Source organism: Nerophis ophidion, unplaced genomic scaffold (genome assembly GCF_033978795.1).
Source record: "Nerophis ophidion isolate RoL-2023_Sa unplaced genomic scaffold, RoL_Noph_v1.0 HiC_scaffold_58, whole genome shotgun sequence".
Lineage (NCBI taxonomy): Eukaryota > Metazoa > Chordata > Actinopteri > Syngnathiformes > Syngnathidae > Nerophis > Nerophis ophidion.
In genome coordinates, this window is record NW_026906980.1 from 506,584 (window position 1) to 533,059 (window position 26,476).

The 26,476-nt window shown below is 40.5% G+C and overlaps 1 protein-coding gene across 3 annotated transcripts in view; it reads right to left on the minus strand.

Annotated features, from left to right (window-relative positions):
- Nucleotides 1-5,678: 5,678 nt before the first annotated feature.
- Nucleotides 5,679-26,476, minus strand: part of LOC133547071 (uncharacterized) — a 43,960-nt gene continuing 23,162 nt past the window's right edge. Inside the window, exons 6-9 of one of the 3 annotated variants that reach the window (XM_061892855.1) lie at nt 25,577-25,768; nt 23,876-23,953; nt 9,012-9,167; nt 5,679-6,313 (exon numbers count right to left, since the gene is read on the minus strand). In XM_061892855.1, coding sequence (XP_061748839.1) covers nt 6,170-6,313; nt 9,012-9,167; nt 23,876-23,953; nt 25,577-25,768 — 570 coding nt within the window. In that variant the 3' untranslated portion in view covers nt 5,679-6,169. Of the gene's footprint in view, nt 6,770-9,011; nt 9,168-23,875; nt 23,954-25,576; nt 25,769-26,476 lie in introns of all 3 variants that reach the window. The other 2 variants (XM_061892857.1, XM_061892856.1) reach the window with 2 other exon arrangements.

Genomic DNA, 26,476 nt, shown 5'->3' on the forward strand with positions numbered 1-26,476 from the left:
TGTTGTATGTGATGTTTTTAATGTGATGTTGTGTTGTATGTGATGTTTTTAATGTGATGTGTAGAATGTGATGTGTAGTATGGGACGAAGACGGCTATTTTTGGACAAATGACAATACCCAACCTTATACTTTTGAATATAAATATACTGCTGCTTATAGAAGCAAGCATTAAGGAAGAATGAGACATTGGAGCAGAAGCTGAGAGAGAGAGGGATGAAATCAATTTTGACGATATAAAGATGGAACTTGGAGCCAAGCTATTTTAACATAAACTGATTGCTTACCCAAAATAATTTTGTATTGTTGTAGAAGCTAGCTTACCTCTTTCCGTAGTTAGTTTGTACGGCTAATACCAAAGCACGCTGACGTGATAGCACGCTAGAAAAGAGTTCCTCAGTGTTTGCTCTTACAATAACAATGGCGCTTTAGCTTGGTTATTAGACAGGTTACCGAGAGTAAATGAAGTATTGTTGACTGTTTTTGAATGCATTTTAAAGTGATTTATAAGTAGAATTGATTGTTCCTATTGGATGCATTGCTAGCCACTGAGAACGAGTCAATTTTTATATTTTATAAGGCAAAGAAACACAACTGCAGTTCCCGTCTAAGTGATAAAACCTGCGCAAATTCTGATTGCGTTGAATAATTTATCACAGATTTCGATGACATCCACAAGTGTTATTAAAACTACATACATGTACATACAGTGGGGCAAAAAAGTATTTAGTCAGCCACCGATTGTGCAAGTTCTCCCACTTAAAATGATGACAGAGGTCTGTAATTTTCATCATAGGTTAACTTCGACTGTGAGAGACAGAATGTGGGGAAAAAAATCCAGAAATGCACATTGTAGGAATTTTAAAGAATTTATTTGTAAATTATGGTGGAAAATAAGTATTTGGTCACTTCAAACAAGGAAGATCTCTGGCTCTCACAGACCTGTATCTTCTTCTTTAAGAAGCTCATCTGTCCTCCACTCGTTATCTGTATTAATGGAACTTGTTTGAACTCGTTATCCGTATAAAAGACACCTGTCCACAGCCTCAAACAGTCAGACTCCAAACTCAGCTATGGCCATAACCAAACCGCTGTCGAATAACACCTGGAAAAGAATTGTAGACCTGCACCAGACTGTGAAGAGTGAATCTACAAAAGGCAAGCAGCTTGGTGTGAAAAAATCAACTGTGGGAGCAATTATCAGAAAATGGAAGACATACAAGACCACTGATAATCTCCCTCGATCTGGGGCTCCATGCAAGATCTCATCCCGTGGGGTTAAAATGATCATGAGAACGGTAAGCAAAAATCCCAGAACCACACGGGGGGACCTGGTGAATGACCTGCAGAGAGCTGGGACCAAAGTAACAAAGATTACCATCAGTAACACACTACGCCGACAGGGAATCAAATCCTGCAGTGCCAGACGTGTCCCTCTACTTAAGCCAGGGCATGTCCAGGCCTGTCTGAAGTTTGCCAGAGAGCACATGGATGATACAGCAGAGGGTTGGGAGAATGTCATGTGGTCAGATGAAACCAAAATATAACTTTTTAGTATAAACTCAACTCGTCGTGTTTGGAGAAAGAAGAATACTGAGTTGCATCCCAAGAACACCATACCTACTGTAAAGCACGGGGGTGGAAACATCAAGCTTTGGGGCTGTTTTTCTGCTAAGGGGATAGGACGACTGATCCGTGTTAAGAAAAGAATGAATGGGGCCATGTATCGTGAGATTTTGAGCCAAAACCTCCTTCCATCAGTAAGAGCTTTGAAGATGAAAAGTGGCTGGGTCTTCCAGCATGACGATGATCCCAAACACACCGCACAGGCAACGAAGGAGTGGCTCCGTAAGAAGCATTTGAAAGTACTGGAGTGGCCTAGCCAGTCTCCAGACGTCAACCCCATAGAAAATCTGCTCTCGAAAAGATCTGCATAGAGGAATGGGCCAAAATACCAGCTACTGTGTGTGCAAACCTGGTAAAGACCTATAGTAATCGTTTGACCTCTGTTATTACCAACAAAGGTTATATTACAAAGTATTGAGTTGAATTTGTGTTATTGAGCAAATACTTATTTTCTACCATAATTTACAAATAAATTCTTTAAAATTCCAACAATGTGAATTCCTGGATTTTTTTTTCACATTCTGTCTCTCACAGTTGAAGTCTACCTATGATAAAAATTCTAGACCTCTGTCATCATTTTAATTGGGAGAACTTGCACAATCGGTGGCTGACTAAATACTTTTTTGCTCCACTGTACATTCAAACAACCTATAAAAAGGCTTATTGGCAAAGTCCGCCTCATTAGTAGTGAGCCCGCCTCAACCTAACTTACGCGGGGCGGGCGTGTCCACACGCTGGATGGGAGAATACTGATAAGAGGAACGTGCATAACCTCAAGTTAGGAAAAAAATACCTAAAGGGGAATTGCTCATCCATCCATTTTCTGAAGCTTATTCCCATTGGTGCCTATCTCAGCTACAATCGGGCGGAAGGCGGGGTACACCCTGGACAAGTCACCTGCTCATCACAGGGCCAACACAGATAGACAGACAACATTCACACACAAGGGCCAATTTTTAATTGCCAATCAACCTATCCGGGCTTCACGGTGGCAGAGGGGTTAGTGCGTTTGCCTCACAATATGAAGGTCCTAAGTAGTCGTGGGTTCAATCCCTAGCTCGGGATCTTTCTGTGTGGAGTTTGCATGTCCTCCCCGTGAATGCGTGGGTTCCCTCCGGGTACTCCGGCTTCCTCCCACTTCCAAAGACATACACCTGGGAACTGCTCATAATTGGGAATTTTGTCTATCATTTAAATTTTTTTAATAAAAAACAAACACATATTGTTTTTTTTTAATGCCTTCTAAATCATAAACGGTAATAAAAGTCAACTAACAATAGAGCTAATGGGATTTGCTCTATTCTTCCGATAAAGCAATCTAAAAAACATCCAAAAATCTCAATCATTATTTCATATACATGCTGTAAGTATATATGTAATGTAATAATAGGCATAATAACTTGTAATATTTACATGTGGTGCTCATTTAAGTATAGGGTGGCACATTCATTTCACAGACACACTATTTTCTTCTTTATTACTTCTACTAATCATGGCAGACTTCATGAGAGACAACAACGACTACTTTGGGACAAAGGATCCAAAACCATAACTTTTTTAGCCTGAATATACGGAGTATGAGCTACAGGTTTTAGAAGATGAGGGATAAACAAATACAGCAAGTAGCACTAAGTGCTAAACAAGAAATACAAACTATGAACATTAAAAAAACACTTACTGTACAATGTCTGCTCTCACTGGGATGCCGACTGATGGGATGTTTATATCTTCCTGTTTAGATGAAGAATTTTTTTCAATCCCCTCAGAGGTAAAAAAAAAAAAAAAAAAAAAAAGGTTGCCACAAACATACCTTTTTCTGTGTCTGTTTTGCCATCTGCGGGTATTAGTTGGATGTTAAAGTTGACCAACTTCACGCTTTAGGGCAACAACCTCCTACTATACAAGTGAGATGCATGATTTATAATCTCAAATTAACTTTCACCAACTCAGAGGCGATGCAGCAGCTCAGTATGCTCTTTTATCCTGCACTTCCATGAGCTAATGCAACTAAATTGAGTTCTTATTTGTACTGCAAATTTCAAATGTGAATGTCAATAAAAGGACATCTAAGTCTCTAAGTATATCAATAGCTGCATAAGCTAGTTAGCTCTCTGTGATCATGGGGACGTTATTAGCGTTAGCGCTTATAATAACCACCTACTCAGTGGCCTAGTGGTTAGAGTGTCCGCCCTGAGATCGGTAGGTTGTGAGTTCCAACCTCGGCCGAGTCATACCAAAGACTATAAAAATGGGACCCATTACCTCCCTACTTGGCACTCAGCATCAAGGGTTGGAATTGGGCGTTAAATCACCAAAAATTATTCCCGGGCGCGGCACCGCTGCTGCCCACTGCTCCCCTCACCTCCCAGGGGGTAAACAAGGGGATGAGTCAAATGCAGAGGACACATTTCACCACACCTAGTGTGTGTGTGACAATCATTAGTACTTTAACTTTTAACTTGAACATATGGCTAATACTTGGTTAATATTCAGGTTATGTCATTTAAATGGAGTATTTTTGGCGGTCTTTTTATGTTCTATAAGAGGGTCTTATTTGCAGAATGGATGACTTCCATTATTTGCATTGCCGGACACGTTGAACATCCACACTTTGAATGCACATTGCGGCCCCGGGCCCCTACCAGGGCCATCGTTGGCCACCTCGTGCTTCTCGTGCTTACAGATTAGAATGCATTAAAAAATAAAGTTATATGCGTTCTTGTCTCACATTGGGATTGTGAATCATAGACAAAATAATTAAAGTGCAGTTCCCCTTTAAAGGCAAACAGAAGAATAGTGTGTACTGCTTTTAATGCCTGCTTCTGTTTTCCTTTTCTCTGATTTAGTGGATTATTTACAGTCTTCCTTTAAAGGTTTTCTTTATCATTTCTATTGTGGAAGGTGCCACTTGTAATTGTGATTTATGGAAGGGAGAGTCTTTAAAGGCCCACTGAAATGAGATTTTCTTATTTAAACGGGGATAGCAGGTCAAATTTATGTGTCATACTTGATCATTTCGCGATATTGCCATATTTTTGCTGAAAGGATTTAGTAGAGAACATCCACGGTAAAGTTCGCAACTTTTGGTGTTAAGAGAAATGCCCTGCCTCTACCGGAAGTTGCAGACGACGATGTCACATGTTTGATGGCTCCTCACATATTCACATTGATTTTAATGGGAGCCTCCAACAAAAAGTGCTACTCGGACCGAGAAAACGACAATTTCCCCATTAATTTGAGCGAGGATGAAATATTTGTGTTCGATGATATTGATAGCGACGGAGTAGAAAAACAAACAAACAAAAAAAAAAAAGTTAAAAAAAAAAGAAACGCGATTGCATTGGGACAGATTCCGATGTTTTTAAACACATTTACTATGATAATTCTGGGAAATCCCTTATCTTTCTATTGTGTTGCTAGTGTTTTAATGAGTTAAATAGTACCTGATAGTCGGAGGTGTGTGTCCACGGGTGTGTTGACGCCAATGTCTCAGGGGAGTCGACGGCAGCTATGGACGGCACAGGCTCAGCGTTTCTCCGGTAAGAAACGACTTTTTAACCACAATTTTCTCACCGAAACCTGCTGGTTGACATTTGGTAGGGATCCATGTTCTCTTGACCGCGCTCTGATCCATAGGAAAGTTTCATCTCCAGGAATTTTTAAACAATGAATCACCGTGTGGCTAAAAGCTAAAGCTTCCCAACTCCATCTTTCTACTGTGACTCCTCCAATATTAATTGAACAAATTGCAAAAGATTCAACAACACAGATGTCCCAAAAAACTGTATGATTATGCCGTTAAAGCAGACAACTTTTAGCTGTGTGTGTACGCAGCACTCATACTTCCTAAAAACCTGTGATGTTTTGTGTACACGTCATCATTACACAAAAACTCCCGGGAAATTTTAAATTGCAATTTAGTAAACTAAAAATGCCGTATTGGCATGTGTTGCAACGTTAATATTTCATCATTGATATATAAACTATCAGACTGTGTGGTGGGTAGTAGTGGGTTTCAGTAGGCCTTTAATATGCAAATGAAGTGTGCCATATATTAGACTTCTGCACTCCCTTTATTTCCGTTATGATCCACCAAAGTGAAACATTTCAGTCATTTGAGAAGTGCTGCCACCTGGCTACAGGCGTGTGTACTGTTCAAGCATGAAAAAAAAAGACAGAGGTTGTCGGTTTCGCGTGATGAGACTCACCTCCCGAGTTGAAAAAGGTAAAACATTTTCGCGGGTCGAACAAATCCGAGGGCAACTTTGGAGGTTTGAGTGTGAGACGTGGAGATGGGAGCGATGTCCTCACCTCGCTCGGGAAAACAAAATACAACAAAAAATCAGGCACTTTTTCTTTTTTTCACAGAATATGACACAGGTGTTACAGTATTTACATGACGGGTACACAGGGGGGGTGGGGGGCGGGCAGTTTCTGAAGAATGAGTGTTTGAGGTTGAAGCGTCCTTCCTCCTGAGTCCTCCTCACTCGCTCTCCTCCATGACGACGACACTGCGGGGGAACCTCCTGACCACACCCGGCGACCTCAGCTCCACGTCTCCGTGAAGCTGGCGATGATGCAGCTGATAGTACGGGTCCTCTTCCTCTTCCTCTTCCTCCTCCTCCTCCTCCTGGGCAGGGCGGTAAGGTCTGCTGTCTGGCCGATAGCCGCCATGAGGAAGAGGTTGGACTGCAGGTGGAATATTGACTTGAAAACATTTCCATGGAAAAGTTGAGCAGGTCTGCTTTGAGGACTTGCAAAGAAACATTCCACCACCAAAGACGCTGAAAAGTGAAGGTTTGTAAGCCAGCAAGAACATGCACACGTCCAACTCTCCCAATGAGTGAGCCACATTTGCAGGGAGAACACCTCCTTCGCTGACTCCTGCGCTTTTGAAAGGCGAGATTAGCGCTGAAGAGATTAGCGCGCGCAGAAACTTTGTGTGCACCTTCGAATTTGTCTGTTTGTTTGTGTTTCGCTAATCCAGGAATAGCAAAGCGATTCATACGGAAATGCAGCTCACGTCTTCTTTTGATAGCGAGCCACGGTGGCGGGGATTTAGGAACTCCGAGACGCAGGAGGGAGGAGGAGGAGGAGGACCAGCACACCACGCTCCTCAGTAATCATTGCCGTAGTCCTGTTGAACTTAGGCAGGGAGGACACAAGGAGGCCGAGAGGAGAAAAGGAGAGAGGAGAAGGAGAAGTAAGGTCACGTCCGCAAGACCCCCACAAAGACACCAGAAGGTTTAATGTCTTCAAACTGCACTCAGAATAGAAATGTGAAATCATTCATGTTGGACAGGAAGGAAATATCGAATAAAATATCTTTATTTGACTTTAAGAGAAAGTACAAATAAAGCTTCCCCACAGAAAATATGACTTCATGGAAAAAAAAAAATGCAAACATTTTTGACAAAAATAAACAACTGGTTTTGTTTTGCAATGTGCTTCCATTATACACATATATTACTGTGTATGGACTCATTTGATCACTATTATTAACTTTTAAATGTTATTGAAATATTTATGATTTGAAATAATGCAATGTGTTCCCATTATACACAAATACATTTGATCACACTAATAATTATTTTCTAATTTTTAAAAATGTTATTCAGATGTATTTTTTAAAATATATTGTATTAATTAACAGCGTGTTTCCTGTACTGGATATGCATATATTATTCCAGTTGCTTATCAATTCATTGTGGGTGCAATTTGATCAAACTTGTATTATTATTTTTTCTTTACCTTATTCAAATTTGTTTGAAATGTTGTTCTTATTATTTAAAAATACTTTTTAATATTTAATATATTTCATCTACTTTATACTTATCTTGTGTTAATTTGTTATCAATTAGTTGTTAAAATAGTTTTTAATCACAGTTGTATTGTTATAATTTCTTTACCATATTTATTTTGTTGTAAATATATAATCTAAAAATATTTCAATGTAGTGTTTTCTTTATACACGTACTGTATATTATATTATTTTGTTATCAATTGTCAGTATAATTTTAGCACACTTATATATTGATTTTATTTTTCGTTTTGATATGTTTCATTAAGAAAAAATACATTTGTTTCTATGCAATGAGTTTCCTTTATATGCAAGTAAGTATTTTAGTCTTCATTTGAACACACTATTGTATTACAACAGTATTAAATGTATTTTTTTCTGGTTTATTAAATATTTTTTATAGCTATGCAATGTGTTTCCTTTATACACATACATACGTTTAACTTTTTATTTATTATAATTATTATTTCATCACCATTTTATAATTGCTTATTCTATTTATTTTTTCCTTTTTTAAAACTAAATAATGTACATACAGTATATTTCTTTGCAATGTGTCTAGCTTTTATTTTTGGCAGGGACCTGTGTGTCATTTACAATACAATACAATAGCTGTTAGTCTTAATTTACAATGTTCAATTTTACAGAACAAATATAGAAAATAAATATGTGAAGTCCTACTAAAATAAATCTTTATTAACCCTGAATTTCTTTTCTTAGTTTTTGTAATTTGATTAGATTTTTTATGTAACTTTTTCATGTATAAAATGTCTTATATTGTCTCAACAAAATAATGTTTTATGCATGCTGTTCTTCACTTCTTATTTTTTGCCCTTTTGCGATCATCTCGCCTTACTCAACACATTCAAACATAATCATAGGACACCTTTTACAAAGTTAACAACTAATATTAACTAGCATTAATGTAGTCTTTTTTTCCCACAACATGGCTCAGTGGAGTTTTTAATGTCTGCTCAGCAAGTTGAGAAGACAAAACGTCTGCTCGATGTTATTGTACAAGGAGCAAATAACTGCTCGGTTTTACAAAGGAGGGATGCAACATTTTCAGAATAATAATATTTTTAAAGTTACAAAAGAATATGCGGCATCACTTTGTAGAATAAAAAATGTGTATTGATGAATCCATCAGACACTTTTAGCAAACCTGCTCTTCTTTGTTTGTCCACCTTTGTTTACGCCTTCACACCATCTTGGCATGAATCAACGTCTTGTAACCAGATTAGTCTGGCAGATTTATGCGAACAATAAGTGAAGATTATTTTACATTGTTGTCTTTAATACGCTCCGGTTGGAAGACGCTCAACTCCTGAGTACAATTCTCTCGAAAAAAAAGTCAAAAGCTTTTTGACAAGTAGAATTCATGCTCAGCATATAAAACTGAGGCCTGAATAAATATATATGACTATTTTTAGAATTAACCAAAAAACAATCATGGCAGAAATAAATAGGCGGAATAATAGAACCATGGCAACTACTATGTCAGAGCCAAACATGGACCTAATAAATATTTGATGGTTTCTTACCCGAGTATTTTATAGTGCAATAAAAAGCATTAGCATAACTTACCTCCAACATTATACCCCAAACAGGAGTTGTGGTCACAGTATCCTGGAGGTCCAGCTGGTCCGGCGGTCCCAGCACTGCCCGGCCTCCCAGGTGCCCCGGGGTTACCAGGGCGACCGAGAGGGCCCTGGCTGCCTGTGCGCCCCTCGCCTGGCAAACCTGAGGTGATGAGAGCAGGAAATATGAGGATGATGTCAACACGCTCACACTCCTGCGGTAAGGCTCTCAATTGTGCACAAAAGAAGCCACAGTGGGAGTGGAGGAACAAGAATGTGTCAGACATTTAGCCAGAGGGTTGACTTTTATGTCCTCCATCTCCTTTTACCTCAACCGTCGCATTGAATCCTTTGGTCATCCCCTCAAATGTTTCTGAAGCCGTTAATTTTTACCGACTCAGCATTATGATGTCGTTAAACGGCATCCTTTATGCAAGCATCCTGTCAAATCATCAAGTGTGCACACCGAAAAGCTACAGCAATGGTGTCCAAAGTTTTAAAAGCCCGCGGAATATTTTAAAAATACTATCACAAAAAAAAAGAAAAGTGGAATAAAAAAGCAAACAGGTGCAATGTAACAGGAGAATGTTGCAATAGTGACACTAATAACAAAAACCTGCCAAGCAGGCATTTTTTTTTTACTTTAAAATTGGCATTGTTCAAAAAATAATCAGGAATCAAAAACAATTTTCTTATAAATGAGTTACTTATATAAGGCTCCAATTAGTTCACATCAAATATTCAACTAAGAAAATGTTTTGGTAGGGAAAACATTGCACATAAAAAAAAAAAAAGTATAAATATAAATATATACACACACACACACACACACACACACACACACACACACACACACACACACACACACACACACACACACACACACACACACACACACACACAAACACACACACACACACACACACATTTATACATACATATAGTATTCCAAAAATTACTTTAAAAAAGTAATCAATTATAGTTACTTGTTAGTTTACCAAAAAAGTAATTGAATTACTAACAGAATTACTCTTAAATAAATGTAATTGATTACTTAGAAGAGTAAGTTATACTTTGTTTAAAAAAACCTAAACATAAAATATCTAGCATATGCATTTAAGAGATGTTTAATATAAGGGCACAGTGCTTTTAAAAGGCGTGATAGCCCGATACACAACAGTCTTTTTCAAATCATCAGTTTAGGGTTTAAGATGGGTGAGAGCACCTCTTAGGGCAGGCCTGGGCAATTATTTTGACTCGGGGGCCACATTTAGAGAAGAAAATGTGTCTGGGGGGCGGTATATGTATTTTTAGGAACACTAATACAAAACCTCACAATAATGTCTGATTAAACAATATGACAGACCGCCTTAAAAACATAATGGAATTTTAAATTTTCTATGAAGGATAAAACACTGAATATTGACAAAATATTAATGTCACACCCGCTTTCGACCGACATATTTTACCATCAACTGAAACGCAACAAAAATGCAAGAAACAGTGAACGCGAAGGGTACAAAATAAACCCACCTGCAAACTGATATCTGATATTTGCTGAATTTCCCCCAGGGATCACTAAAGTACAGTACTTTCTATTCTATTCTTTCTAAGCTTTCGAAATTTTTGTTGTGAAAATTTCCTTCCGTGTCTGTGGAAACACTTCCCACCCACACTGCTTGGTGCCTCGTCTGAGCTGCTGTGACGAAGATGACCATAGTAACTAATTAGATGACCATAGCAACTAGTATTTCATCCATAAGCGCCGATTCCAACCATTGAAATACTTTGTATAGTTGAAGACTTACGATCATTATAAAACATGAGTGTACATTATAATGGCAGCTACACTTTCCATCTTAAAGACCTACAAGAAATATTTGGGAATGTCCGGCGGACCAGATTGAAAAGCTCAACGGGCCGCATGTGGTCCCCAGGCCTTAATTTTCCCAGGTCTGTCTTAGGGCTAGCCTGGTACCATAGTTGTGACTGTCACTAGCAAGCAACAGCTGAGAATACAGATAAGCAAGTTTATGGTATGTTGGTTGTTGGTTGTCAACATAAACACGTTAGTACAAATTGGATGAGCCGCTTAAGTCTCGACAAAAAAGACAGCGCCATTGCGACGTTTTTACTTGGTTAGAGGAAACACAAGAAAAGGTATGATGAAGTATTATTTTCATCTAATTGTGGCATGTGCACAATAACACTAGCGTGGGACATGCAGTGAGATAAAAGCTTTTCTATGAAAACTACCGTATTTTTCGCACTTTAAATCGCAGTTTTTTTCATAGTTAGGCCAGGGGTGCGACTTATACTCAGGAACGACTTATGTGTGAAATTATTAACACATTACCGTAAAATATCAAATAATATTATTTAGCTCATTCATGTAAGAGACGAGACGTATAAGATTTCATGGGATTTAGCGATTAGGAGTGACAGATTGTTTGGTAAACGTATAGCATGTTCTATATGTTATAGTTATTTGAATGACTCGTACCATAATATGTTACGTTAACATACCAGGCACCTTCTCAGTTGGTTATTTATGCGTCATATAACGTACACTTATGCAGCCTGTTGTTCACTATTCTTTATTTATTTTAAATTGCCTTTCAAATGTCTATTCTTGGTGTTCGGTTTTATCAAATAAATTTCCCCCAAAAATGCGACTTATACTCCAGTGCGACTTATAAATGTTGTTTTCCTTCTTTGTTATGCATTTTCGGCAGGAGCGACTTGTACTTTGAAAAATACGGTAGTCATATTTTGCAGTCTTATTGTGGCGGTCCGTTCCCTGTACGATCAGTGCCAGAGCTTGGTCCGCATTGCCGGCAGTAAGTCGAACACATTTCCAGTGAGGGTTGGACTCCGCCAAGGCTGTCGTTTGTCACCGATTCTGTTCATAACTTTCATGGACAGAATTTCTAGGCGCAGTCAAGGCATTAGCTTATGTAGATAGCTTCTGTAGACAACAGGGATTTACGTTTATTGATAATTGGCCCTCTTTCTGGGGCAAACCTGGCTTGTTGAGGAGAGACGGCCTTCACCCTAACCAAGAAGGCGCTATCCTCTTGTCTCGGAACATAGATTTCGCATTGAGCCACATTTGACTAACTGCACTAGAGCAAGCCCGGTCACAGGCAATTACAGAGCCTGCTAGCCTGGGTATGGAGTCAGTTAAGCTAGAACTAGCCAGCGCCAAGCTGGATGATCCCTGTACACATAGCAATTTTCGTAGAATAATACACAACTCACAAAATGTTTTTTCTGCTGTGTCTATGACTACGTCAGAGTTAGACATGCGTTCTACTGAGGTGGCAAATTATGATGCGTTCAGTTTATCACAGCGCCAAGTAGACAATCTGAAAATTCCCTTCATATCAATTCCTAGATATGGTCGTAGTTATTTTAAGTACACTGCGCATGATAAACGCAACATTATTAATATTGCTATTACGGATAATTTTATCAACAACTCCTTAAAACAGCCCACTACCTATAATATGGGCTTTCTAAACATCAGATCTTTGTCTCCCAAAACGTTATTAGTCAATGAGGTCATTAGAGACAACAACCTTAACGTCATCGGTCTTAGCGAAACCTGGCTTAAACCAGACGACTTTTTTGCGATAAATGAGGCAACCCCTCTTAACTATACGAATGCGCATATTGCCCGTCACCTTAAAAGGGGAGGGGGTGTCGCACTAATATACAACGAAAACTTTAACTTTAGTCCTAACTTAAATAATAAATATAAATCGTTTGAGGTGCTTTCTATGAAGTCTGCCACACCTCTGCCTCTGTGCCTGGCCGTTATCTACCGCCCCCCAGGGCCCTATTCGGACTTTATTAGTGAATTCTCAGAGTTTGTTGCTGATCTAGTGACGCACGCCGATAATATAATTATAATGGGGGACTTTAATATCCATATGAATACCCCATTGGACCCACCGTGCGTGGCGCTCCAGACTATAATTGATAGCTGTGGTCTTACACAAATAATAAATGAACCAACGCATCGCAGCGGTAATACGATAGACCTAGTGCTTGTCAGAGGTATCACCGTTTCCAAAGTTATGATACTCCCGTACACTAAAGTAATGTCCGATCATTACCTTATAAAATTCGAAGTTCAGACTCATGTTCGGCAAGCTAATAATAATAATAACTGCTATAGCAGCCGCAACATTAATGCTGCCACAACGACGACTCTTGCTGACCTACTGCCCTCGGTAATGGCACCGTTCCCAAAGTATGTGGGCTCTATTGATAACCTCACTAACAACTTTAACGACACCCTGCGCGAAACCATTGATGACATAGCACCGCTGAAGTTAAAAAAGGCTCCAAAAAGGCGTACGCCATGGTTTACTGAAGAAACAAGAGCTCAGAAATTATTATGTAGAAAGCTGGAACGCAAATGGCGCACGACTAAACTTGAGGTGCACCATCAAGCATGGAGTGATAGTTTAATAACTTATAAACGCATGCTTACCTTAGCTAAAACTAATTATTACTCAAATCTCATCCGCATTAATAAAAACGATCCAAAATTTTTGTTTAGTACAGTAGCATCGCTAACCCAACAAGGGACTCCTTCCAGTAGCTCCACCCATTCGGCAGATGACTTTATGAAGTTCTTTAATAAGAAAATTGAACTTATTAGAAAGGAGATTAAAGACAATGCGTCCCAGCTACAACTGGGTTATATTAACACAGATACGACTGTATATACGGTGGATACTGCAAATATCCAAAATAGTTTCTCTCGTTTTGATGAAATAACATTAGAAGGATTGTTACAACGTGTAAATGGAATAAAACAAACAACATGTTTACTTGACCCACTTCCTGGGAAACTTATCAAGGAGCTTTTTGTATTATTAGGTCCATCAGTGCTAAATATTATAAACTTATCACTTTCCTCGGGCACTGTTCTCCTAGCATTCAAAAAAGCGGTTATTCATCCTCTCCTTAAAAGACCTAACCTCGATCCTGACCTCATGGTAAACTACCGACCGGTGTCTCACCTTCCCTTTATTTTGAAAATCTTCGAAAAAATTGTTGCAGAGCAGCTAAATGAACACTTAGCGTTTAACAATCTATGTGAAACCTTTCAATCCGGTTTCAGGGCAAATCACTCGACTGAGACAGCCCTCGCAAAATTGACTAATGATCTATTGCTAACGATGGACTCTGATGCGTCATCTATGTTGCTGCTCCTCGATCTTAGCGCTGCTTTCGATACCGTCGATCATAATATTTTATTAGAACGTATCAAAACACGAATTGGTATGTCAGACTCAGCCCTGTCATGGTTTAACTCTTATCTTACTGATAGGATGCAGTGCGTCTCCCATAACAGTGTGACCTCGGACTATGTTAAGGTAACGTGTGGAGTTCCCCAGGGTTCGGTCCTTGGCCCTGTACTCTTCAGCATCTACATGCTGCCGCTGGGTGACCTCATACGCAAATACGGTATTAGCTTTCACTGTTATGCTGATGACACCCAACTCTACATGCCCCTAAAGCTGACCAACACGCCAGACTGTAGTCAGTTGGAAGCGTGTCTTAATGAAATTAAACAATGGATGTCCGCTAACTTTTTGCAACTTAATGCCAAAAAACCGGAAATGCTGATTATCGGTCCTGCTAGACACCGACCTCTATTTAATAATACAACTTTAACATTTGACAACCAAATAATAAAACAAGGTGACTCTGTAAAAAATCTGGGTATTATCTTCGACCCAACTCTCTCCTTTGAGTCACACATTAAAAGAGTTACTAAAACGGCCTTCTTTCATCTCCGTAATATCGCTAAAATTCGCTCCATTTTGTCCACTAAAGACGCCGAGATCATTATCCATGCGTTTGTTACGTCTCGTCTCGATTACTGTAACGTATTATTTTCGGGTCTCCCCATGTCTAGCATTAAAAGATTACAGTTGGTACAAAATGCGGCTGCTAGACTTTTGACAAAAACAAGAAAGTTTGATCATATTACGCCTGTACTGGCTCACCTGCACTGGCTTCCTGTGCACTTAGGATGTGACTTTAAGGTTTTACTACTTACGTATAAAATACTACACGGTCTAGCTCCAGCCTATCTTGCCGATTGTATTGTACCGTATGTCCCGGCAAGAAATCTGCGTTCAAAAGACTCCGGCTTATTAGTGATTCCTAGAGCCCAAAAAAAGTCTGCGGGCTATAGAGCGTTTTCCGTTCGGGCTCCAGTACTCTGGAATGCCCTCCCGGTAACAGTTCGAGATGCTACCTCAGTAGAAGCATTTAAGTCTCACCTTAAAACTCATCTGTATACTCTAGCCTTTAAATAGACCTCCTTTTTTGACCAGTTGATCTGCCGCTTCTTTTCTTTCTCCTATGTCCCCCACTCCCTTGTGGAGGGGGTCCGGTCCGATGACCATGGATGAAGTACTGGCTGTCCAGAGTCGAGACCCAGGATGGACCGCTCGTCGGGACCCAGGATGGACCGCTCGCCTGTATCGGTTGGGGACATCTCTACGCTGCTGATCCGCCTCCGCTTGAGATGGTTTCCTGTGGACGGGACTCTCGCTGCTGTCTTGGATCCGCTTGAACTGAACTCTCGCGGCTGTGTTGGAGCCACTATGGATTGAACTTTCACAGTATCATGTTAGACCCGCTCGACATCCATTGCTTTCAGTCCCCTAGAGGGGGGGGGGGGTTGCCCACATCTGAGGTCCTCTCCAAGGTTTCTCATAGTCAGCATTGTCACTGGCGTCCCACTGGATGTGAATTCTCCCTGCCCACTGGGTGTGAGTTTTCCTTGCCCTTTTGTGGGTTCTTCCGAGGATGTTGTAGTCGTAATGATTTGTGCAGTCCTTTGAGACATTTGTGATTTGGGGCTATATAAATAAACATTGATTGATTGATTGACATTGAGGGGTTTTGGTTTGGTGGCCACGGGATTAGGTCTCTGCTTTTTGCAGATGTTGTGGTCCTGATGGCTTCATCTGGCCGGGATCTTCAGCTCTCACTGGATCTGTTCGCAGCCGAGTGTGAAGCGACCGGAATGATAATCAGCACCTCCAAGTCCCAGTCCGTGGTTCTCGCCCAGAAAAGGGTGGAGTGCCATCTCCGGGTTGGGGAGGAGACCCTGCCCCAAGTGGAGGAGTTCAAGTACCTAGGAGTCTTGTTCACAAGTGAGGGAATTGTGGATCGTGAGATCGACAGGCGGATCGGTGCGGCGTCTTCAGTAATGCAGATGTTGTACCGATCCGTTGTGGTGAAGAAGGAGCTGAGCCGGAAAGCAAAGCTCTCAATTTACCGGTCGATCTACGTTCCCATCCTCACCTATGGTCATGAGCTTTGGGTCATGACCGAAAGGATAAGATCACGGGTACAAGCGGCCAAAATGAGTTTCCTCCGCCGTGTGGCGGGGTTCTCCCTTAGAGATAGGCTTAGAAGCTCTGTCATCCGGGAGGAACTCAAAGTAAAGCTGCTGCTCCTCCACATCGAGAGGAGGCAGATGAGGTGGTTCGGACATCTGGTCAGGATGCCACCCGAACGCCTCCCTAGTGAGGCGTTTAGGGCACGTCCGACTGGTAAGAGGCCACGGGGAAGACCCAGGACACGTTGGGAAGACTATGTTTCCCGGCTAGCCTTGGAACGTCTCGGGATCCCCCGGGAAGAGCTGGACGAAGTGGCAAGGGAGAGGGAAGTCTGGGCTTCCCTGCTTAGGCTGCTGCCCCCGCGACCCGACCTCGGATAAGTGGACGAAGATGGATGGATGGATGGACATTTTGCAGTTGCATCAGATTCTGCAAAAATATTTATATTTCAAGGCTCTTGAACATGTCATTTTAAAATTGGCTCTTTAGCGCTTTCTTTAAAATGAGTAAAATGTAACCCCTTTCCTCCAGTTTTACGTATCGTCACAACAAAAATAGCTGGTAAGTGATAAATGGGTTATACATGTAGAGCGCTTTTCTACCTTTAAGGTACTCAAAGCGCTTTGACACTATTTCCACATTCACCCATTCACACACTGATGGCCTTAACCAGGACCCATCAGGAGCAAGGGTGAAGTGTCTTGCTCGAGGACACAGTGGACGTGACTAAGTGGGTAGAAGTTGGGAATCGAACTGGGAACCCTGAGGGTGCTGGCACGGCCATTCTCCCAACTGCACCATGCCGCCTATCATTACACGATACACTTAAAAGTCTCAAGAACCCATATTTGAAACAAAACAGGAAGTCAGCCATTCTTTAGCCAAAAACAAAGTCCTCCTAGGGAGGGAGACCAAATGAGCATAGATAAAAATGAGCGATACGAGACAGATGGGTAATAAGATGGATGTGGGCGTGGCATGGCGCCAAACTCTGATATGAGTGTACGCCACAAAACACAAAAGGTTAATGCAAAATCTAATCTTGATCCTAATTGGTAGAAATGATGATGAAGACACCCTGAAGTGGCAGATGGGTCAGACTTGTTCATGCCTATTTGTAGTGGGCAAAGTCCAGGGGCAAAAAGTGCTCCTTGCCATTAATAATCAATCAGGCATTGCTGCTCTTTAAGGAACTGGTAGGTGCTGATAAAATATGAACATCTGCAGGATGTGGGCCTGGCACGGTGCCAAACGTCAATTGGATGGTTGCCACAAAACACAAAACGTTAGTACCATTGTTCCACAATTTCAGATCTTAATCCTAATTGGTAGAAATGATGATGAAGACATGGCAAAATGGCAGATGGGGCAGTACTTGTCCACGCACATTTGTAGTCATTTGTAGTGATGTTTATCTCATTGTTAAAGATGTTTGATAGCTAGTTATTGAAATAGTGGTGATGTTCGTCTTCAACATATACAAACCCCGTTTCCAAATGAGTTGGGAAATTGTGTTAGATGTAGATATAAACGGAATACAATGATTTGCAAATCCTTTTCAACTCATATTCAGTTGAATGCACTACAAATAAAAGATATTTGATGTTCAAACTCATAAACTTAATTTTTTTTTGGCAAATAATAATTAACTTATAATTTCATGGCTGCAACACGTGCTAAAGTAGTTGGGAAAGGGCATGTTCACCACTGTGTTACATCACCTTTTCTTTTAACAACACCCAATACACGTTTTGGAACTTAGGAAACTAACTGTTGAAGCTTTGAAAGTGGAATTATTTGCCATTCTTGTTTTGTGTAGAGCTTTAGTCGTTCAACAGTGCGGAGTCTCGGCTGTCGTATTTTACGCTTCATAATGCACCACACATTTTTGATGGGAGACAGGTCTGAACTGCAGGCGGGCCAGGAAAGTACCCACACTCTTTTTTACGAAGTGACGCTGTTGTAACACTTGTCTTGCTGAAATAAGCAGGGGCGTCCATGATAACGTTGCTTGGATGACAACATATGTTGCTCCAAAACCTGTATGGACCTTTCAGCATTAATGGTGCCTTCACAGATGTGTAAGTTACCCATGCCTTGGGCACTAATCCACCCCCATACTATCACAGATGCTGGCTTTTGAACTTTGCGCCTATAACAATCCGAATGGTTATTTTCCTCTTTGTTTTGGAGGACACCACGTCCTCTGTTTCCAAATATAATTTGAAATGTGGACTCGTCAGACCACAGAACACCTTTCCACTTTGCGTCAGTCCATTTTAGATGAGCTCGGGCCCAGCCAAGCCGGCGGCGTTTCAGGATATTGTTGATAAATGGGTTTGGCTTTGCATAGTAGAGTTTTAACTTGCACTTACAGATGTAGTAACCAACTGTAGTTACTGACAGTGTTTTTATGAAGTGTTCCTGAGCCCATGTGGTGATATTCTTTACACACTGATGTCGGTTTTTGATGCAGTACCACATGAGGGATCAAAGGTCCGTAATATCATCGCTTACGTGCAGAGATTTCTCAAGATTCTCTGAACCTTTTGATGATTTTACAGACCGTAGATGGTAAAGTCCCTAAATTCGTTGCAATATCTCATTGAGAAATGTTGTTCTAAAACTGTTCGACAATTTGCTTACAAATTGGTGACCCTCGCCCCATCCTTGTTTGTGAATGACTTAGCATTTCATGGAAGCTGCTTTTATACCCAATCATGGCACCCACCTGTTCCCAATTAGCCTGCACACCTGTGGGATGTTCCAAATAAGTGTTTGATGAGCATTCCTCAACGTTATCAGTATTTATTGCCACCTTTCCCAACTTCTTTGTCACGTGTTGCTGGCATCAAATTCTAAAGTTAATGATTATTTGCAACAAAAAAAAATGTTTATCAGTTTGAACATCAAATATGTTGTCTTTGTAGCATATTCAATTGAGTATGGGTTGAAAATGATTTGTAAATCATTGTATTCCGTTTATATTTACATCTAACACAATTTCCCAACTCATATGGAAACAGGGTTTGTAAATTCATTGCGTACATTTTCAAAAGATAAACTTTAATTCTATTGGAGAGGGTGGGGCAAGATTTCATTCGCAATCTGGGAAAGCCTCCACACACAATTTTTTTGCAGACAGACAAATAAAAAACGGATTAAACACCTCCGTAGGAAGGTGTTTCGGGCACGTCCGACCGGTAGGAGGCCACGGCCAAGACCCAGAACACGTCGGGAAGACTATGTCTCCCGGCTGGCCTGGGAACGCCTCGGGATCCCCCGGGAAGAGCTGGACCAAGTGGCTGTGGAGAAGTCTGGGCTTCCCTGCTTAGGCTGCTGCCCCCGCGACCTGATCTCGGCTAAGCGGAAGAAGATGGATGGATTGATGGATGGATGGGTTGAAAATGTGAATGTTGAGCAAAATTTAAAACGAAGCATATCCAATACCCATTGTCTAGACCAGGAGTAGGGAACCTATGGCTCTGGAGCCTAATGTGGCTCTTTTGATGACTGCATCTGGCTCTCAGATCAATCTTAACTGGCATAATGAAATAATTCCGCTGGTAATCACAGTGTCAAAAATAATGTTCAAATTATAAAACATTCTCATGCATTTTAATCCACCCAATCGTTTCCTACCGCACCTGTTCAAGAAGTGGCATTAAAGGTAAAACTATTTGATCTATTATAGGTTAGCTTCAGAATAACAATGTTATTAAAAAGAATAAGAGACGTATTATTCTCTAAAAATGTTGGTCTTATTTATAAATGCACTCATTTAGTTGTATTTAGTGTTAAAAAATGTGATATGGCTCTACGGAAATACATTTTTAAATATTTGGCTTTCATGGTTCTCTCAGCCAAAAAGGTTCCTGACCCCTGGTCTAGACAATTAATTATCTGATTAAGGGGGAACTGCATTTTTTTGTTTTAATATTGCCTCTCATTCACAATCCCTATGTAAGACACTAAAATATTTTAATGAAATTAAACAACGGATGTCTGCCAACTTTTTGCAACTCAACGCCAAATAAACGCAAATGCTGATTATCGGTCCTGCTAGACACCGACCTCTATTTAATAATTCAACTTTAACATTTGAAAACCAAACAATTAAACAAGGCGACTCGGTAAAGAATCTGGGTATTATCTTCGACCCAACTCTCTCCTTTGAGGCACACATTTTTAATTTTCCTGAAGGAACTCTCCTGAAGGAATCAATAAAGTATTATCTATCTATCTATCTATCTATCTATCTATCTATCTATCTATCTATCTATCTATCTATCTATCTATCTATCTATCTATCTATCTATCTATCTATCTATCTATCTATCTATCTATCTATCTATCTATCTATCTATCTATCTATCTATCCATCCATCCATCCATCCATCCATCCATCCATCCATCCATCCATCCATCCATCCATCCATCCATCCATCCATCCATCCATCCATCCATCCATCCATCCATCCATCCATCCATCTATTAAAAGCGTTACTAAAACGGCCTTCTTTCATCTCCGTAATATCGCTAAAATTCGCTCCATTTTGTCCAGTAACGACGCTGAGATCATTATCCATGCGTTTGTTACGTCTCGTCTCGATTACTCTAACATATTATTTTCGGGTCTCTGAATGTCTAGCATTAAAAGATTACAGTTGGTACAAAATGCGGCTGCTAGACTTTTGACAAGAACAAGAAAGTTTGATCACATTACGCCTGTACTGGCTCACCTGCACTGGCTTCCTGTGCACTTAAGATGTGACTTTAAGGTTTTACTACTTACGTATAAAATACTACACGGTCTAGCTCCAGCCTATCTTGCCGATTGTATTGTACCATATGTCCCGGCAAGAAATCTGCATTCAAAGGACTCCCGCTTATTAGTGATTCCCAGAGCCCAAAAAAAGTCTGCGAGCTATAGAGCGTTTTCCGTTCGGGCTCCAGTACTCTGGAATGCCCTCCCGGTAACAGTTCGAGATGCTACCTCAGTAGAAGCATTTAAGTCTCACCTTAAAACTTATTTTTATACTCTAGCCTTTAAATAGACCCCCTTTTTAGACCAGTTGATCTGCCGTTTCTTTTCTTTTTCTCCTATGTCCCCCCATCCTTTGTGGAGGGGGTCCGGTCCGGTGGCCATGGATGAAGTACTGGCTGTCCAAAATCAGGACCCAGGATGTACCGCTCGTCCAGAGTCAGGACCCAGGATGGACCGCTCGCCTGTGTATCGGCTGGGGACATCTCTGCGCTGCTGAGACGCCTCCGCTTGGGATAGTTTCATGCTGGCTCCACTTTGGATGGGAATCTCGCTACTATATTGGATCCACTTTGGACTGAACTCTCACGGTTGTGTTGGATCCACTAAGGATTGGACTTTCACAATATCATGTTAGATCTGCTCGACATCCATTGCTTTCTGTCCCCAAGGTTTCTCATAGTCATCAGGGTCGACGTCCCACTGGGGTGAGTTTTTTCTTGCCCTTATATGGGCCCTACCGAGGATGTCGTTGTGGTTTGTGCAGCCCTTTGAGACACTTGTTATTTAGGGCTGTATAAATAAACATTGATTGATTGTAGATTGATTTTTTTTTTTTTATGCATTCGAAATCGTAAATAAACGTTAGCAACTGTCTGCTAACAATGAAGTCGATAGGAGCTCCCCTGTTCTGCTCATAGAGCCCTCTAAAAACCCATTTAAAACTCACCAACAATCCTCCGTGCACACCTCGAGACCTGAATAGTAACCAAGTATTAGTGATTCAACGATTTATTTTCAGCCGCACATTGATCACAGAGAGCTAACGAGCTAATGCTGCTGTACTGACATATTGAGCTGGTGACCAGTGAGTTGGTAAAAGTTAACTCTAGATTATAAATCATTGCTCTCACCTGGATAGTAGAAAGTGGTGACCATAAACCGACAAGTTGGTCAACTTTGACGCCCAACCTATACCCGGAGATAGCGAGAAAGGCACGAAAACTTTTCTTTCAACTCTTTGTGTGAATTATGATTAATTATTTATCCAAACGGGAATATATGAACATCCCAGAGAGAGCAGACATTGTACGGACGTGGTTGTTTTATTGTGTTCACATATTATGTTGCTTGTTTAGCACTTAGCAATTCTGCTCCATGCTGTTTAATGTTTCACTAGGGCTTTATCTCTTTATCACTCAGCTTGTAAAACTTGTAGCACATCCTCTGTATATTCAGGCTCAAAAATATAAGGTCCCGGATCATCATTTGTCCCAAAGTAGTCTTTGTTGTCTCTTACGAAGTCTGCTATGAGTGGTCGTAATTGTTGGTGTTGTTGAAGGTAATAGTTAACGTTGTGATGCGTCTGTGAAATTAATACGCCGCCGTATGCTTAAAAATGCACAAAATATGCAAATATAACATGTCATTATGAAAGTGCCTGTTGCTACATTACATATACTTTACTTACAGCATCTACTGTATATGAACAAAGATTTTTTTTAAAGTGCTTTATAGGAGGAATAGAGTGAACACCATTAAGTCCATTGTGAGCTGACTTCTGCTAAAATTTGCATACGACTTAGAATGCATAAAAATAGAAAAACATATGTGTTCTTGTTTTATATAAGGATTGTGAATGATAGGCAAAGTTTTAAAAAAGTGTAATTCCCCTCTAACCGAAGTTTAGAATCATCATAGGTCCCCTTTACGTTTACATAACAGTAAAATAAGCACTCATCCAAGGTCGGCTGGGATAAGTCCCGGATTTCCTGTGACCCAGACTCAAATAAACAATATCACAGTACTGAAATAGTGAAACTAGATAAGGCATGACATAAATCTGAAATTGGCAGTGGTACCTCAGATTTTGTACTCCATGTTTTTTGTATGATTTGAGTTTTTGTATACCGCAAAACTTTGTAGATCAGAATTCAGTCAGTTTGTATCAGTGCACTGAATCAAATATCCAAACTCGGTGTTTTTTCTTTTAAAACTTGGGACACTAAAGACAGACTTTGGCGATTGAGTCCTGTCATCATTTTTGATATTATTAGTGCGTGCTTTATTTGTTTTAGACAGAACAATGTGTAAAACAATGTCTTTTTCTCACCATAGAGTATGAGGATGTGATGAGTGAGGTGTTTAAGTGCTCTGCGTAAGGTTGTTAGACAGTCTGCAATTATTTAAGTCCTAACTATTACAAAATAATCCGCCATGGGGCCAAATAATTTTGCACTAGTGTAAATAAGGTGAGGCAGAAAGAACTTGGTCATCTTTATCATTGTTTGCCACGTATAAAACTAGAATTATCAAAATGATTAAGTGTTATAATGAAAAAGCCAAGCACCGCTGTTATATTAGTTCCCTTATACTTTGTTAGTTTTACCCAAAACTTAAACATATTTGTGAGGAAAAATAGGAGCATTCTCAGATGTTTCACAAACAAATAAACAAACCTACTATGATCAAAACATGACTTCCTTGTTCTATGAAAGTAAGTCTCACCTGGCGGTCCAGGAGGTCCCCTTGGTCCTTGCTTTCCAATACCTGGACTCCCCCTCTCGCCCTTCTCTCCAGGTGGACCTGCAGACAACAAAGGAATCGATTGAATGAAGACGGTTTGATTGTGAGACTAATTACTAAAAGAGGACATAAGTTGTTTGTTTAAGTCCCATCTTAAAACTCATTTGTATACTCTAGCCTTTAAATAGACCTCCCTTTTAGACCAGTTGATCTGCCGTTTCTTTTCTGCTCTGCCCCCCTCTCCTTCATGGACAGGGGCGGGCACAGATTCGGTGACCACAGATGACGCGCTAGCTGTTCAAAGTCGGGATCCAGGGTGGACCACTCATCTGTGCATGAGTTGGGGACATCTCTGCTGCTGACCTGTCTCTGCTCAAGATAATCTCCTGCTGGCCCCACTATGGACTGGACTCTCACTATTATGTTGGATTCACTATGGACTGGACTCTTACTATTATGCTAGATCCACTATGGACTGAACTCTCACTACTATGTTAGATCCACTATGGAATGGACTCTCACTATTATGTTGGATCCACTATGGACTGAACTCTCACTATTATGCTAGATCCAATATGGACTGGACTCTCACTATTATGTTGGATCCACCATGGACTGGACTCTCACTATTATGTTAGATCCACTATGGACTGGACTCTCACTATTATGTTAGATCCACTATGGACTGGACTCTCACTATTATGATAGATCCACTATGGACTGGACTCTCACAATTATATTAGATTTACTATGGACTGGACTCTCACTATTATGTTAGATTCACTGTGGACTGGACTCCCACTATTATGTTAGATCCACTATGGACTGGAGTCTCACTATTATGCTAGATCCACTATGGACTGGACTCTTATTATTATGCTAGATCCACTATGGACTGGACTCTTACTATTATGTTAGATCCACTATGGACTGGAGTCTCACTAATATGCTTGATCCACTATGGACTGGACTCTCACTATTATGTTAGATCCACTATGGACTGGACTCTCACTATTATGTTAGATCCACTATAGACTGGACTCTCACTATTATGTTAGCTCCACTATGGACTGGACTCTCACTATTATGCTAGCTCCACTATGGACTGGACTCTCACTATTATGCTAGATCCAATATGGACTGGACTCTCACTATTATGTTGGATCCACTATGGACTGGACTCTCACTATTATGTTAAATCCACTATGGACAAGACTCTCACTATTATGTTAGATTCACTATGGACTGGACTCTCAATATTATACTAGATCTACTATGGACTGAACTCTCACTTTTATGCTAGATCCTCTATGGACTGGACTCTCACTATTATGTTAGATTCACTATGGACTGAACTCTCATTTTTATGCTGGATCCACCATGGACCGGACTCTCACTATTATGTTAGATCCACTATGGACTGGAGTCTCTCACTATTATGTTAGATCCACTCGAAGTCCATTGCACCAAGGTTTCTCATTGTCATCCCCTTGTGTTGAGTTTTTTCTTGCCCTGATGTGGGATGTCGTTGTAGCTTGTGCAACCCTTTGAGACAATCATGATTTAAGGCTATATAAGTAAACATTGATTGATTGATTGATTGTCTCCATCTTGACATGTCCTCCCAACACAGTCCTATTTTGCCTGCTTGTCACTCATCTTCACGACCTGGTCCTCCCTCACCTCTGTCTCCTGGTCTTCCACTCTGCCCATTAGAACCAGGGAAACCAGGCCTGCCGGCGGACCCTTGTTCTCCCTGGGGTCCTGGGGGGCCTCTTCTACCGGGCTCGCCGGGCGGTCCTGGTACCGTGCGCACGGACACGGCTGACTGGACTGGGATCTGGTTGAGGATGGAGTTGTAGCGGGACAAGTGGCCTGCGAACACAAAGGTCAGATGACGATGATGCAAGAAGACTTTTGAGGGATTGTACTCCTGTCTTTGTGCAAATGAACATGACATAACAGAAGGAACCTCAGAGGAGTACTTGTACAGTACTTGTAGTGCACAACGTTAAGTGAGATCTAATTCAAGGGTGTCCAACGTGCGGCCTGCAGCTCGTTTTTTATTGACCTGCAACACCTTCAATACACAAAATTAACACGTTTTTTGATTAAAATGAAACAAGAAAAAACAACTAAGGAAAATTAAACCAGACCCCCAAAATTTGACCTTAAATCTAAAATGGCTGTCGACCTCTTCCACATGGTGTTTGATGAAAATATTAACACTTTTCTTGCAAAATTTGGTAAGATTTTAGGTGTGCTAAAGCTCTGATGTAATAATGATACTAATATGTATTATAGGCAAGGCAAGGGAATTTTTTTTATATAGCACATTTGCAACAATTTTTAAATTGAAACAAAGTGCTTTACCGGTTAAAAAGCATAGAACAAAAATATTAACCAAAAACAAACAAAGAACATAAACAATGAATGGGCTAAACTAAATAAATAAATAAATGGGTTGTACTTGTATAGCGCTTTTCTACCTTCAAGGTACTCAAAGCGCTTTGACACTACTTCCACATTTACCCATTCACACACACATTCACACACTGATGGAGGGAGCTGCCATGCAAGGCG